The sequence below is a fragment of the Nematolebias whitei genome, chromosome 21 (assembly GCF_014905685.2).
Source record: "Nematolebias whitei isolate Nwh7 chromosome 21, NemWhi1, whole genome shotgun sequence".
Lineage (NCBI taxonomy): Eukaryota > Metazoa > Chordata > Actinopteri > Cyprinodontiformes > Rivulidae > Nematolebias > Nematolebias whitei.
In genome coordinates, this window is record NC_056518.1 from 17,606,443 (window position 1) to 17,620,038 (window position 13,596).

At 43.0% G+C, this 13,596-nt stretch overlaps 1 protein-coding gene across 1 annotated transcript; it reads left to right on the forward strand.

Moving 5' to 3' along the window:
• The first annotated feature begins 1,936 nt into the window (after positions 1-1,936).
• On the forward strand, positions 1,937-12,964 carry peli2 (pellino E3 ubiquitin protein ligase family member 2). The gene is made up of 6 exons (XM_037695105.1): positions 1,937-2,224; positions 6,802-6,928; positions 8,887-8,988; positions 10,894-11,091; positions 11,222-11,410; positions 11,507-12,964. The coding sequence occupies exons 1-6, from the start codon at positions 2,145-2,147 to the stop codon at positions 12,083-12,085; spliced, it is 1,275 nt and encodes a 424-aa protein (XP_037551033.1). The 5' UTR covers positions 1,937-2,144; the 3' UTR covers positions 12,086-12,964.
• The last annotated feature ends 632 nt before the right edge of the window (positions 12,965-13,596 follow it).

Genomic DNA, 13,596 nt, shown 5'->3' on the forward strand with positions numbered 1-13,596 from the left:
AGTATGCGTGTGAGGGAGGGGAGGGGGTGTCGGGTCAAGAGCACGAGCGACATGGGATCAGCACATTCCTCACATTCTCCCACACTGTCATGCTACAGTCAGCTGATTGGAGATCTGGTTTTTGCTTTCATCGAAAACTCGCGACACGACTCGCACCTCAGCATCTCCAATGTGTCTGCAGAGACTGATGGAGGCTGCTGAACGGTGTTGGCACTAAAGGAGATTTGTTTTCAACCTGGTTTGAAAAAGAAAATGCAAACATTCAAGGCATCTAAAAATGTGCATTAAAACTGCCCCACTCGTTTTTTTCCTTACACCGTATTCGTCACTCTACAGGTTAAAGACAAAGATTGTAGAATAAGAGGATCCAGCAGGCTTTCAGATATTTGATGTGCAAAGCACGACAAAGCAAACTGGAAGTTTGAGGGATTTTCCATTTCGTTGCCGTCATTGTTTACAGTCTTTGTGGTCGTGGTTGTGCAATGCACCCATATAGAGTAGGCTCTGCTGTGCATGCGTCTTGTCTGGTAACAGTTGACTCCACCTCTTAAACACAGATTTACGCTCCCGCTACGCCAGCACAACTTCAGCAAAGCAGCCCACTCCCTGCATCTGCTCTCCATCAGTGTGGTATGTGCTGGTGAGCCTTTGATCCCCACCCACCCCCAACTTTTCTGTGTGTTTGAGTCAGACAGATGTAAAATAGAAAAAAAGAAAAGCTCTTGTTTAAACAAAGACAATGCCCAGAGGATGAAAGCAAGGCGGAAAGAGTGACACAAAGGAGCAGTAAATATTCATATGACCCACAGCATTAACCATTGCAGTTATAGGCCTAATGCTATAGGTGATGTTCACACATCTGTGCTATTAATGGACAAACGTGCAGATTTTAACAGAATTGACCAATCCACAATTTCTGAGTGAGCCTTACTGTATGGTACAAGCTGAAGAACAAAAGGGGTGGGGATGCAAATGCCTTCATGGACCCTGGTGACCCCTTACTACCTTTTGTTTTTGTGTCAAGTGTTATTGCACTTTGAAACCGAGCACTAGTTCAAACAGAGGGCCATAATTACAGAGACAGCGGGGCCACTTAAGGGGCCTGGGGCAGTGGTAACACCTCCAGTCATGCAGGTTCTTGTGAAAACAAGAAGGAGGCAGTAAAGTGTTGATGAGACTGCTTGACGGGGGGAAAAGTGGAAAAGTGGGACATTCATTGGGAAGGCGAGAGAACAACCAGACATGTGGGATACTGGAAAAGGTGATTGTGAAAGCCAGAGGTCATCAACATCCTCATATATCATCTGACATCCTCATAACAGGTCTCTCTTGTAAATGAGTCCTTGTAAATACTAATCAATTTTCAGCATGAGCTGTATAAATCGACAATAAAATCCTACTTAAATAAATAATTTAAAGAGCTCAAGTTCACAGACAAAATGAGGAAATCTGATTTCACAATTTTTTACTCACTCAGGTTTCCCCACCACGTTTCCAAATCAAAATAAATGCATATATTTATGTTCTTCAAAAGTCAAAAGCATTGTAAAACATTATTTTATCCTATAATGTTGATATAAATATATTAGGACGAAAAACGGTGAGTTAAATAAAGGACAAAATGAAAACAAACAGAGAATTTTAAGATCCCTTGTTTACATAATAGAATGTACCATTCGTAGAGTTTACGAGGGTGGGTCGAAAAAAAATTACATTCTCGCTTCGATTTTTATAGAGATTCGGTGTTAAATCGAATTAAAACGGTCTAATCTAAAAGTCTTCGATTATAAATAACATCACTGTTGCAAAATTTGCCCAGAGACAACTGTATCAACAAAGAGCTGTTGGGAAGACTCCCCTACAGAAAGTGTTGAACAAGTGAATGGTACGTTCCGGCCCTGCTTCTAGCTGTTTTTGTATCTGCTTTAGAGCGGATTCAACCGCCAACTAAGTTACTTTGTGTTGTGTCACGCGCAGGAAGTTCTCCAGTCGCTTGTTTTAAAGGAAACCGGATTTGTGTTGACCCAGACGAACACTCCATGTTAGGTGTGAGGTATGAAATGACAGCTTTTCGCCTTTTTTAAACGGGAATCCCGGTGTTCCGTGAATCGCTCCTACTGTGTAGCTAACAGTAAAGAAGCCTCATGTTTTCGTCGAGCCAGGAGGAGCACTGCGCCCCGTCCAAAGACCCGGTCAAGTACGGGGAGCTGGTCGTTCTGGGGTAAGTTCACGTTCTTTAACGATTTCACTTCGTATTTAGAGAACCAGTTAGCGTTTAAAGTTTCATAAAAAGGTGCACTCTCCGCTGCCTCCCTGAAAACTGGCTCTGAATTTGCAGTAGTTTGTTTTTATTTACGCCAACGCTCGAGTTTCACCCAGACGGCAGGCTCAGTTTAGAAATTTACGAGCTCACGTTACTCCGTGAAGCAGACACGTGTCGCAGTCAGAAATGCGTTCACGTTCCTGGTACAGTTGATGACGATGCTTCCCTCTCTGATAACGGGGAATAAAACCGTATACACTGATAATAAACACGTCCGGGATAACTTTAGTTGCCGGGGAAAGAAATTACACCTCCTTCTCTCGGACCAGAGCACTCCTCCCCGCCTTGAAGTTGGATTCAGGGGTTCAGGAATTCGGAAGTCTTGATGGTCCCCACCCCCAGGCTGATTTTTTTTTTTTTTTTTTTTTACATCTATCACAAGCTCTGGCTGCACAACTTGTGTTGTAACATGTTTATTCAAGTTGTCAGTACCTTATTGTTGTCCTGCAAACCTTTAACTGAATAATTTACGTGTTTACATCCACTGAAGCTCAAGACTGGAAGTTTAACTGTTGACATGGTTATCTTAACAATGGAGCATATAATTAAAATATGTGTATTGGTCATTAAAAGAAAATTAGTTAACCATTGGGTACAAAATCAAGGGTCAAAATGCAACTGTGCAGTTCATAATCCATAGAAAAAAATAGCACCTGAAGCATTTGTGCATAAGAAGTAGGGCTACACATTATATAGAAAATGCATGGTGTTGCAATATTAGTGAAGCACAATATCAATATTACAAAGGGCTAATTTAAATCATAAACCATTGTATTTCAAGTCAAAACATTCATGTTTTGCATGTTAATCTAACCAACACTCTGGCCTTGATATCCACATCTGGTTTGGATTATAATGATGACAAAGGAGAAAGTGAAGAAATTTTGGGTTTTCCTAATATTGTGCAGCCCAAGGAGGACTGTTGTGTCTATAAGTTTCACGCCCTATCATCGTGCTATCTTGCAAAGTTCATAGTAGGTTATTATTTAGTTAAAGCCAGTCTTTTTGTAGCTATGTCAATATTTTGTGTTGCACATACGATTTGCATTGCTTATTAGCCTAAAGGAAGTTGCTTATATAATTTCCCCCTCAGAGGTGCCCGTTTGTAAACACGTCCGTTGTGGATGATTTAGCAAAATTTGATGACATTGCCACACATTTTTCTGTGTTTTTGACGCATTGCCTTAAAGCGGGTTGTGAAATGTATAAAGTTTTAGCCTCTTGCATTTTAGTCAAAGTAGATTATGATACAAATGAAATCTTAAGGATTTAAAAAAAATGTTGCCTTTGCTTGTGGAACTTCTACCTCTCTGATACCGGTGACCTTATTTAAACACCATTAAACGTTTAATATTTAACTTTCTTCCAGTGATTTGCCACTGGTTGAAGAACCTGCAACACTTGTTGAACGCACTTGAACTGGGTTGCATAAAAGTAAAAGAGAATGTAATATGTTTCTTTGTGTGTGTATGTGTAACCTCCGACTGTGCTTTCACAGCCACCCTGCTTACTGTTAAGGACAAAAAGTAGTGCTGCTTATTACTCAAGGCTGAGCCTGTTTGATGCTGGGACTTTTGTTCTCTCGCCTGACATCAAGACACATATGTGAATCAGATGTGACGGGTGTAAAATTACTGCCATGACATCACATCCCATTGATAAAGCTGATGGTAGACAAGATAGCTGACAGCATGGAACAAAGCCTGTTTGAACAGCAGTTCCCTCTGTGGTTTGTTTCCACGACTGCCGCGGTGGCTTCTATTACTTGCATGGCTGCCCTCCATCTCTGCTGGGATGGATTGGCTCAGTGCTGGTCACTGAAAGGAGGAAGGGGTGGTGGTGAGTCTGGATTAGTGTTTTGGAAATGAAAGGATGGATTGATCAGGGTGCAGTCCTTTCCTCAGCTTCCTCTGTTCATTGTGGCTGGGAGACTGGGCCTATTGATTAAACTTTCTGCTTTATGCCATAGAGAACTGCTCAGTAGAAGAGGTGACCAAACCAATCTATCTTTGGTACTGACATCCACTGATTGATGGGAGATTATCATTAACTGTAATTATGCATTTAGGTTGAGTTAGTTAAAGACAAGTTGTAATGTACTTGCTCAGAATTATCGTTACATTAGGTTATCTTGTCCCAAAACTTTAATAAGCTTTAATGTTACTCTGCAGGGTCATCTGACAGATTCTGTGGCTCCTAAGGAGCACCCTTGTCTCGCTGTCATGCTAATGAGTGTTAGAACTACTTAGCATATCTCGCCCTTATTCTATGAACGCTAGACTTTCATGTTAGCGCAAGAGGTAGGAGGTGCTGTTGGCTCCTTACCACTACCCGGGAGCATATGCGATACACCAGAGTCTTCTAATCCCTGCTGCTAAATATTGGAAGGTAAATCCGCTTTCTGTCTGGCACAGGTCAAAAAGGGAAGTGATCACAATTAGTTGAGAGCTCTGCTTTAAAGAACCTGTCCTAGCTAATGTGACGGTGGCAGCTCCTGGATGACACAGTATTGTTCCTCAGTGTAATGATGAAATAATTGAAAGCACACGTGGCATTTATTACAGACTTAAAGGAGTTCTGCAGGAGAATTTATTATGGTGCGGAACGCTAAGCTGCATGTCATCTGAATGTTAGCGTGAGGCTTTCAGGCACAAGCAGCCAGCCAGTACTCTCAACAGTGTTGGTTTTTATTTAGGCAGGAAGTTTCTAGCGTAGATTGAAGATATTTTCAACTGCTGCTGTTTTGTCAGCTTGAAATTGAGTTTTAGTTCTGAGAAAACTGATGCTTTAGAAGGACTTACACGTGGTGCGCGTCCTCTTTTCTGAATAACAGAAGCAACATTGGGTAAAATCTTTGGTCAAATCGTATTTTTATAACAAATATCACATGTGCATTGTTGCTCTTTGTCAGTACTACTTGCATATCTGAATAAAGCTTTGCTAAACGTGATAAAAGTCCATAAATGACCTAACGCTGTAGCTTTACCTGACTGATATAGCCATTGTTTTATGTGTGAAAAGGCCTTTAGTTATAGTTTGTCCACAGAATGATCCAGTACCTCTAGCTCTGTGGGTGGCTTTAGAGGCCAGCTCTGTGCTCTGTTCTGACTGGGACCATGTGTTTCTGTGCCTGGCCAGCCGTGTGGAGACATGGGACAGGTGGACTAGCTTGGGAGGGAGGAGGAGGAGGCTCGGGAGCTTTATTGTTTCAACAAGGACATATATTATTTTGTGGTAGAATGGTTGACTTTTGGTGACTTTGTAGTCAAAATTAGGACATTTCATATAAATGTTCCTGTTCGAAGAGGTTGTTTAGCAGACTGTGGTTACATGTGAGGGTGTGACAGAAGGTTCATGTGTTGGACGGGGGTAAAGCATGGGGTGTCCCAGCTGTAGGAACCAGCTGGTAGACAGAGCGATCACCAGTTTTACCGGAAGAGGCTTCCCTCCTCGTGAGGAGGAGTTTGGGCGAGGTGCCTCACACCACACAGAAGGTCAAATCTGGAATGTGTTACTAAATGATTAGGAGGTGCAGAACAGATATATTTTAGATACTTTGAGATGTTACCGTCAGTGGTGTAGTCTACATTTTTGTACTGGGTATACGGTGCTTGTAAACCGAAGTACACCGGTTAATACAATGCATTATTCAATTTATTTTGATTTTTAAGCATATTGAACATTTCAAAATTTCTCTGATGCTTATATTTGAATAAATAAACAACAAAATTTGTACATCAGTTGGTTTTGTATTAAAAACATGTCATAGCATTTGTAAAACAGTATCAAAGCAAAACATGTTCAAGTATTAAGTATAAGTACATGCGTATTAATTATGCAAAATACAGGTTGAAGCAACTCAATGTGTCTATAAAATGTTCCCAATGTGTTGACAATGACACGTGCCCCATCATGTCACGTATCATTGGGCACTTTTTAAGTGGGTAAACTGTGATTCCCAAGCTTTTCTAACGGGTATACTCCGTATACCTGCGTACCTCATAGACTGCACCACTGGTTACTGTGTTCAATTCTGATACGAGTAAAATGGAACGTGTCAGCTCGTTGCTCAGGTTTCTCCAGCCGCTCCTTCTGGAGACCCAGAGTTTAATAATCACTGTAGTTTACACAGTTAAAGCTCACTGAAATCAACAGCCCTGGAGTGCATTATGTAATATGAGACATTATCCGAGCGAGGTGGCGCTTAGATTACTAATGTAGTGTACTAGATTGCCAGTGATGTAATGGGTGGAAAAGCTCCCTTTCAAAACGCACGAATGTTTCTAAATCTCCATGTGTATTTTTTTATATGATTACAAGAATTTTGCTTGTAAATCTCATTACACACATCTCTTTTCAGCCATAAAAAAGCTGTTTGCCTTTTCATTCAGGAAAAAAAAAAAAAATTTTTAAGTGAATTTGCTGCCCTTCTCTCTACCCCAACCCCCTCCCCCCCCCCCCCCCCCCCCTCCCCGGTCCAACGGCTCCCTGCCCAATGGAGATCGGGGTAGACGGAAAAGCAGATTTGCGCTATACAAGAGGACCAAAGCCAATGGTGTTAAGCCAAGCTCTGTGCACATCCTCAACACACCCCAGGATAGCAAGGTACAGAACAAAAGGACGAATTAGCAATTTAATGAACTCCCTCTCAGTGGGAATATAGAATTGCCTGCCTGTCTTTTGATGCACATGTTGGACAAAAACAAAATTAGGATGGCGGTTAATTTTTTTTAAACAGTGACAAATGGTGAGTGTTTTTCTGATGTACATGTGTGACGTTCATTTGATTCAAAATACGCTGAACGCGCAGAAAAGCGGATTTACGGTTAAAGGAAACTGTGGCAAAGTGACTTTTTGTTGATCTCAGTAGCTGATGGAACCTTCCGCTGCACATTTTGCATTATTGTTGGCAGACTCTTGTGTTAGCGTTTCCAGTTGGGTGACTGTAGTTCCCAGCTGGGCCTCATTGTGCTTCTCTTCACACCAGCGAGCAACTATAACATACAGGCCTCCCTGCATTCCTGTTGGTTCCCCAGTAAAACTGCTGAACAAGAACCTGCTCACCTCTGCTGTTCTTTTAAACATTAGTTACTGGGTCGTGACCAAAGGCCCACAGGTTCAGGTTACTGTCACCTTGTGTAACTTGAGTTTTTTCACATTGTGAATGCTGAGCTGCAGCGGTTAAATGTTATTTCTCGGATAACTATGATCTGTATGTAGCACAGTAGAACAATAAGCTTCTTCCACAACAGGAACTGCTGCAGCGTTCTTCCTCTTTCGCTGCCGTTCCTCTTTGCCACCATGTTGCGAGGCCTGGGATTAAAGAGCGTGAACTGAGGATGAGGTTGTGGCAGTAGGCCTGCCCTCCTCCTTTCTCAGCTAGACACATGGTCAGAAATAACTCTCTCTTGGAGACAAGCAGAGTGACGATCCAATTTATAGCTGAAAGAGTGATTAAATATATCAAACGCTAAAAGAGGCGTGCAGGAAAAACATCTTTCTCCTTTTAGCTCGGTCTTTCAGCCCACTCCTGCTCCCTCGGTGTGCAGCCTACGAATGAACTGAGAATGCCTGGTGGCTGAGAGGAGAAGCTCACGTGTCTGAACACACGCTGGTGTTCATGACGGATAATGAGAAGCTCTCAGCAAGTCTTGGCCATCCTTCAATTCAGCCTTTTTATTTTGATACTGAGTCAAACATATTGCGTTATTTGGATTGTGTATACAGTTGTTTTTTCTGCTGAGCAGGCGGAGCGCCGTTTCTTTTGTAGCAGCGCCGTCGAGACAGATGTGCATGAAACAATGACATTTGTCCCCGTCGGTCTCCGGTGTTACAGCAGAGGGTGGCAGCTCTCATGACCCACTTTCACACTCCCTCTTTTTCCTCTTGTACGTGACAAAGTTGGAGGATGTTTTGGAAAGTGGAATTTGCAGATAAGGTCTGGACGATGATGGTATGTGTGGTGAAGTGTTTAGGAAGGGTCGTGCTGAACTTTAACTCTCCCTCCTTTAGCACACTGACTGGCAGTTCAGCTGGTAGACAAGCTTGTGCTAACAGGCCAGTGGCAGTTTATGGTCGCTGTCATGGGAGCGTGACTTTACACTCTTGTCTCTGTTCTTTTTTTTTTTCAAGAATTTCAGCCATGCTTTGTGGTTTAAGGTAACATAATAACAACGAAATTACTGTGAGGAAAAACAAACCGGATAAAAACAAGCACGGTTCCATATTCTCTGCCAAAAGGCGCCATTGGTGCTGTTGAATCTCAGGATGTGACTCAGCAGTTTGAGGTCTTGTGTTTAAACAGCGAGGCTAGTTTTGTCCTTGTGTTGAACATATGCCTTGATTGTGCGAGACATTTTGTATTTTGGTTCCTGTTTGTGACCCAGTGGGAGGCTCTTTGTGGTAAAGCCACAAACAAGACCAAGAGTTTTCCTGTGAGTTCAGTAAAACAAGAAATCGCTGCTTTGTTGCTGTGTCCTTTTTCTTACACAAGTAAAGTGTTATTTTTGTATTATAATGTTCCACATCGTGTGACACATTAGTAAAGAATTGTCATGTTTCAGGCCGTGAACTGTAAAGGCCAGCACAGCATCTCCTACACGCTGTCCAGGCACCAGACGGTGGTGGTGGAGTACAGCCATGATAAAGACACAGACATGTTTCAGGTAAATATCACTTCAATCCTACAGCTGATGCTTCCAAATCCTCAAAAAAAAAATCAACCACTCAGTTAATCATTACTTTGGCTCCAGCTCCATTAGAATTTTGTAAAGCTAAAAAGAGCTGTATTAAAGTCGTTTCATATAGAGTTATGGCTGGGACATATATCATTCACGGTAATACCAGTAAAAAAAACAGGTCAGGGGATTACGCTCACGTGGGTCATGCAGCGATATTCAAATTGTAAAGGCGAAGGCATGAACAGACACATCTGAGCTGAGCGCTGTTTGTCCCGACAGTTTTTGAGCCGGTCACCGTGAGGGAAGCCGTTGCTTTTAGCTTTGTAGCTTGCGCGCTGCTAACTTGGAGCTGCGTCAGCGTGTGGGGCGGGGGTGCGCGCAGCTCGGTTCTGTTGACGCAGCGGGGCACCCCGTTTGTATAACGGTAGGGGAAACACTGAATGCATCAACCGTTTATGATCAAGTTGGACTGCGGAGCCTTACCTGAGTCTGACTGTGCTCTTCATTAACTGACTGGGAACTGTGCACTAACAGCGACTGGGAACTGTGCACTAACAGCGACTGGGAACTGTGCACTAACAGCGACTGGGAACTGTGCACTAACAGCGACTGGGAACTGTGCAGCTCAAACCTCGAGACCAGCTACTTGCCTGAGGATCAGGATATTGGCTGATGGTTCTGATCAGCAGTCCTTTCAGGCAGCATTTCATTTGTTGTCAGTATTTGTCACAAGTTTTATAGCTCATTTAAAGGCAACATATTTTTTGTTGTATGTTACATTTATCCTCAACAGATTTTAAGCTTTAATTTAATTTAGTTTATTTGGGAAACTGCACCTGCACTTGGAGTTTTTGTGGTGGATTTTCTTTCTGTTCTATATTTTGTGCAGACTTTTTCAATCTAAATACCAGAAGGATCACTTTTATTTTTATACTTTGAGACTGAACACTTTACTAGATAAAGTAACTGCAGTAAAATTAACTGTTGTTGTTGTTTTTTATATATAATACTGCAAAACAACATGTTAAGTTAATTTTGTCAAACAAATAACTTGAGTTCTGTTTTTTTTTTGTTACATCACAAAATTTATCGTTATCGTCAGAATGCTCTGAAATATCACAATATTATGTTTGAGCCATATCACCCACCCCTTTATAGAGCCTTTAATTTTTTTACATTTCACATTTAATGTAGTTTAATACCTTTTTGACAGCACATGACCTCACTGCCCATTCAAAAGCTAAAAATAGTATTTTTGTTTAAGGCTAAATAAACCTTCAGTTAATGTGAGCCTCGTCCGTGCTGTTCTTAAATATGACCAAGTGATCACATGAACACATGCTTTGCATTCAGCCTTATCTGTGTCTTTTGAGTAACACTGAAAACACACAGCAGAGGAGAAAACTCAAAGGAAATGTAAAGGAAAGAACAAAAAAAAAGAGGAAATGAAAGTAAGAAAAACATTTTTTTTGAGTCCGGCGATGCTTGAAGCTAAGTCGACAAATAAAATGCAGCTCTGTTTTCCGAAGAAGTCCAAATGTGTACGATGTTAATAAAAACAAAATGTATTATTTTGCAAACGTTATAATGGGAATAGTACAGAATCAGCATATCAACGTGAGACGTTTCACAGGAAAAAGAACAAATAGGACATTTTTTTTTTATTATGATGGCCAAACTGTGAGACAAATAAAACTGAGACGGGAACACCAAGTTCTCATGGCGTCTCTTTGCAGCTAATAAAGGAAGAAAAACCGTGTTTGTAAAAAGTTGTTCAAACATTTCAGGGTTAAACTTGAATGTCTTCAGGGAATTAAAGATCATCATCTTGTGACAGTAAATATGTACCGTATGGTGATGCTGATGAATTTCTGTGTTTTGTTTTTGCAGATTGGACGCTCCACTGAGAGTCCCATAGACTTTGTGGTTACGGACACAATAGCAGGAGGCCAGGAGGGCGAGGAGACCCTGATCACACAGAGCACCATCTCCCGCTTCGCCTGCCGAGTTGTCTGTGAACGTGACCCGCCCTACACTGCACGCATCTATGCAGCTGGATTCGACTCCTCCAAAAACATCTTCCTGGGGGTAATTACTAGTTCGTGTAACATTGTGGTTTTACAGTATCTCTGTAGATTACAAGTGTAGTTCTTCACACGGTGTAAGTATAGTGCAGAAATCTCAGTTCATCGTTTTGTTTCTGTGTTGACTGCTGCAGGAAAAAGCTGCAAAGTGGAAAAACCCAGATGGTCACATGGACGGCCTAACAACCAACGGGGTTCTGGTAATGCACCCTAAAGGGGGGTTTACGGAAGAGTCCAAGCCAGGCGTTTGGAGAGAGATCTCAGTTTGCGGTGATGTGTATACGCTGAGGGAGACCCGCTCGGCTCAGACTCCTGGAAAACTGGTGTGTAGTTTCAAACGTGCAGAAGATGTTGACAGTAAATGAACTGCGTGAAGTCCCCAGTATTTTGTGAAACTTGTGTATTTCTGCCCTTTGCAGGTGGAGAATGAGAGTAACATACTGCAGGATGGCTCCCTGGTGGATTTGTGTGGTGCCACGTTGCTGTGGCGTACCGCTGAGGGTCTCTTTCACACTCCCACCCAGAAGCACCTGGAGGCTCTGAGGCAGGAGATCAACGCTGCGCGGCCCCAGTGCCCTGTAGGTCTTAATACCCTCGCATTCCCCAGCATGCAACGCAGTCGAGTCCTTTCGTCTCTGGAGGACAAGCAACCTTGGGTTTACTTGGCATGCGGCCACGTGCACGGCTACCACAACTGGGGCCACCGCACAGAGCAGGGGCCCAACAACCAGCGTGAGTGTCCCATGTGCCGAGTAGTGGGTCCCTACGTTCCGCTGTGGCTGGGCTGCGAGCCAGCTTTCTACGTGGATACTGGTGCGCCTACGCACGCCTTTGTGCCGTGCGGACACGTGTGCTCGGAGAAGTCAGTCAAGTACTGGTCGGAGATCCCTCTTCCCCACGGCACCCACGCCTTCCACACCGCCTGCCCCTTCTGCGCCACTCAGCTCAGCCTCACTCAGGGCTGGTCGAAGCTCATCTTCCAGGGCCCAGTGGACTGAGCCCATGTCTGCTTCAGCAGGGAACAGGAACGTGCTGGGAAACGGTTCCGATTACTGTTCTGCTTTCTTTTAGTGTAAGCCCACCTTGGAACGAAATCAGTTCATTTACTGTGAATACTTCACAACATTTCAAATTTTTCGGGAGCGTTTTTGGCGGTTTGGATGGCCACTGTGATAAACGATGAGGAGGAGCAGACCGAACCACAAACTCCTTCAGAATGAAATACTGTCCTGCTGGGTTTCCATCAGCTTACTGTAAAACAGGTTGTTGAAGCAACGGGCTGAATTCGATTCAAGCTAACAAGGTAAATCAGGTCTTGTTTATACACAATTCAGGTCCTGATGGGCTTGGAACAAAGTTTCCCCAGAGCCAGACAGCTGGACTGTTGGCTGGGAGAAAAGCCAGGAGAAACTTGGGGTTTAATTCTCCCCATCTGCTCCTCTTGGCTGTCAACGCTGAAAGGCATCCGAATCATCCCCACTCACTAAAAGTGGCTTCCATTCACCAAACTTCAAGGAGACAAACTTTTTGTGTACAGAGACAAAATCCAGTGCCTCAAGTCCCAACAAACTGGGAATATTTTTACTAAAGTTTCAAAGAAATATATATATTTTGTTGAAGGTAAAGACATAGTTTTACATACAGAACATAAAACGACAGCCCACATGGATTCTAACACAAGTGGTATTTTACTACACTGAGTCCCTTTTAATGTTTTTTCTAATGCAAATGTTAATATATATTTTTCTCCTTCGTTTCTAAAGTGTGAGAATGAGTGCAGGTGTGGTTATATGTGAAGATGGGTTGGTTGCATCATTTCACCCAAACCCCCTTTAATGATCTTGTCCCACCACCTAAAATATGCTGACGGAGTCGATCCAGGAATGAAAACAAGGTCACAGGGTTTCACTATGAATGTATGGGAACGCAGCGTCTTCTCACTGGTGCTGCTATAATTATATGACCCGCTTTCCTAGTTTAGCTGAGGCTCGCATGCGGTTTAAGACAACATCGGTGGGCTTAGAAAAACACCTGCTTGCTATGGCGCTCGTTCTGCGCCGTTCGTTAGCTTTATCCCAGCCTGGGTCCGATCCAGCGACGTGTTCACCGTCGAACCTGGGCACGTTCTCAGCAGCGTCCAGAGATTATACCAAATGTAAGATGTTTTCCCCGCATGCAAGAGGCAACGGCCAATCCAAAGTGTTTCTGTAAACAATCGTAACCACAAACTGCTGCTATGATGGAAGGTTGACAGCCTGGGATTACAGTAGAGGCTCAACGCGAACAATATAACGGCACCGCATGCCAAATTTTGTCTATTCTATTGTGTAGACGTGTCAAGTTGTCCCGAACGAAGTGGCGGATGAATTGAAATCTGGGACGAATCTCTGCATTCTCGTGTGCCCGTGTGTAGAACGCAGTGCGTTTCTCCAAAACAATAGAGAGCATTAAAATAATGAGACGTTGACGGCATACAAATTTGCCTCCGGGCCGCATTAAAATGAATAAA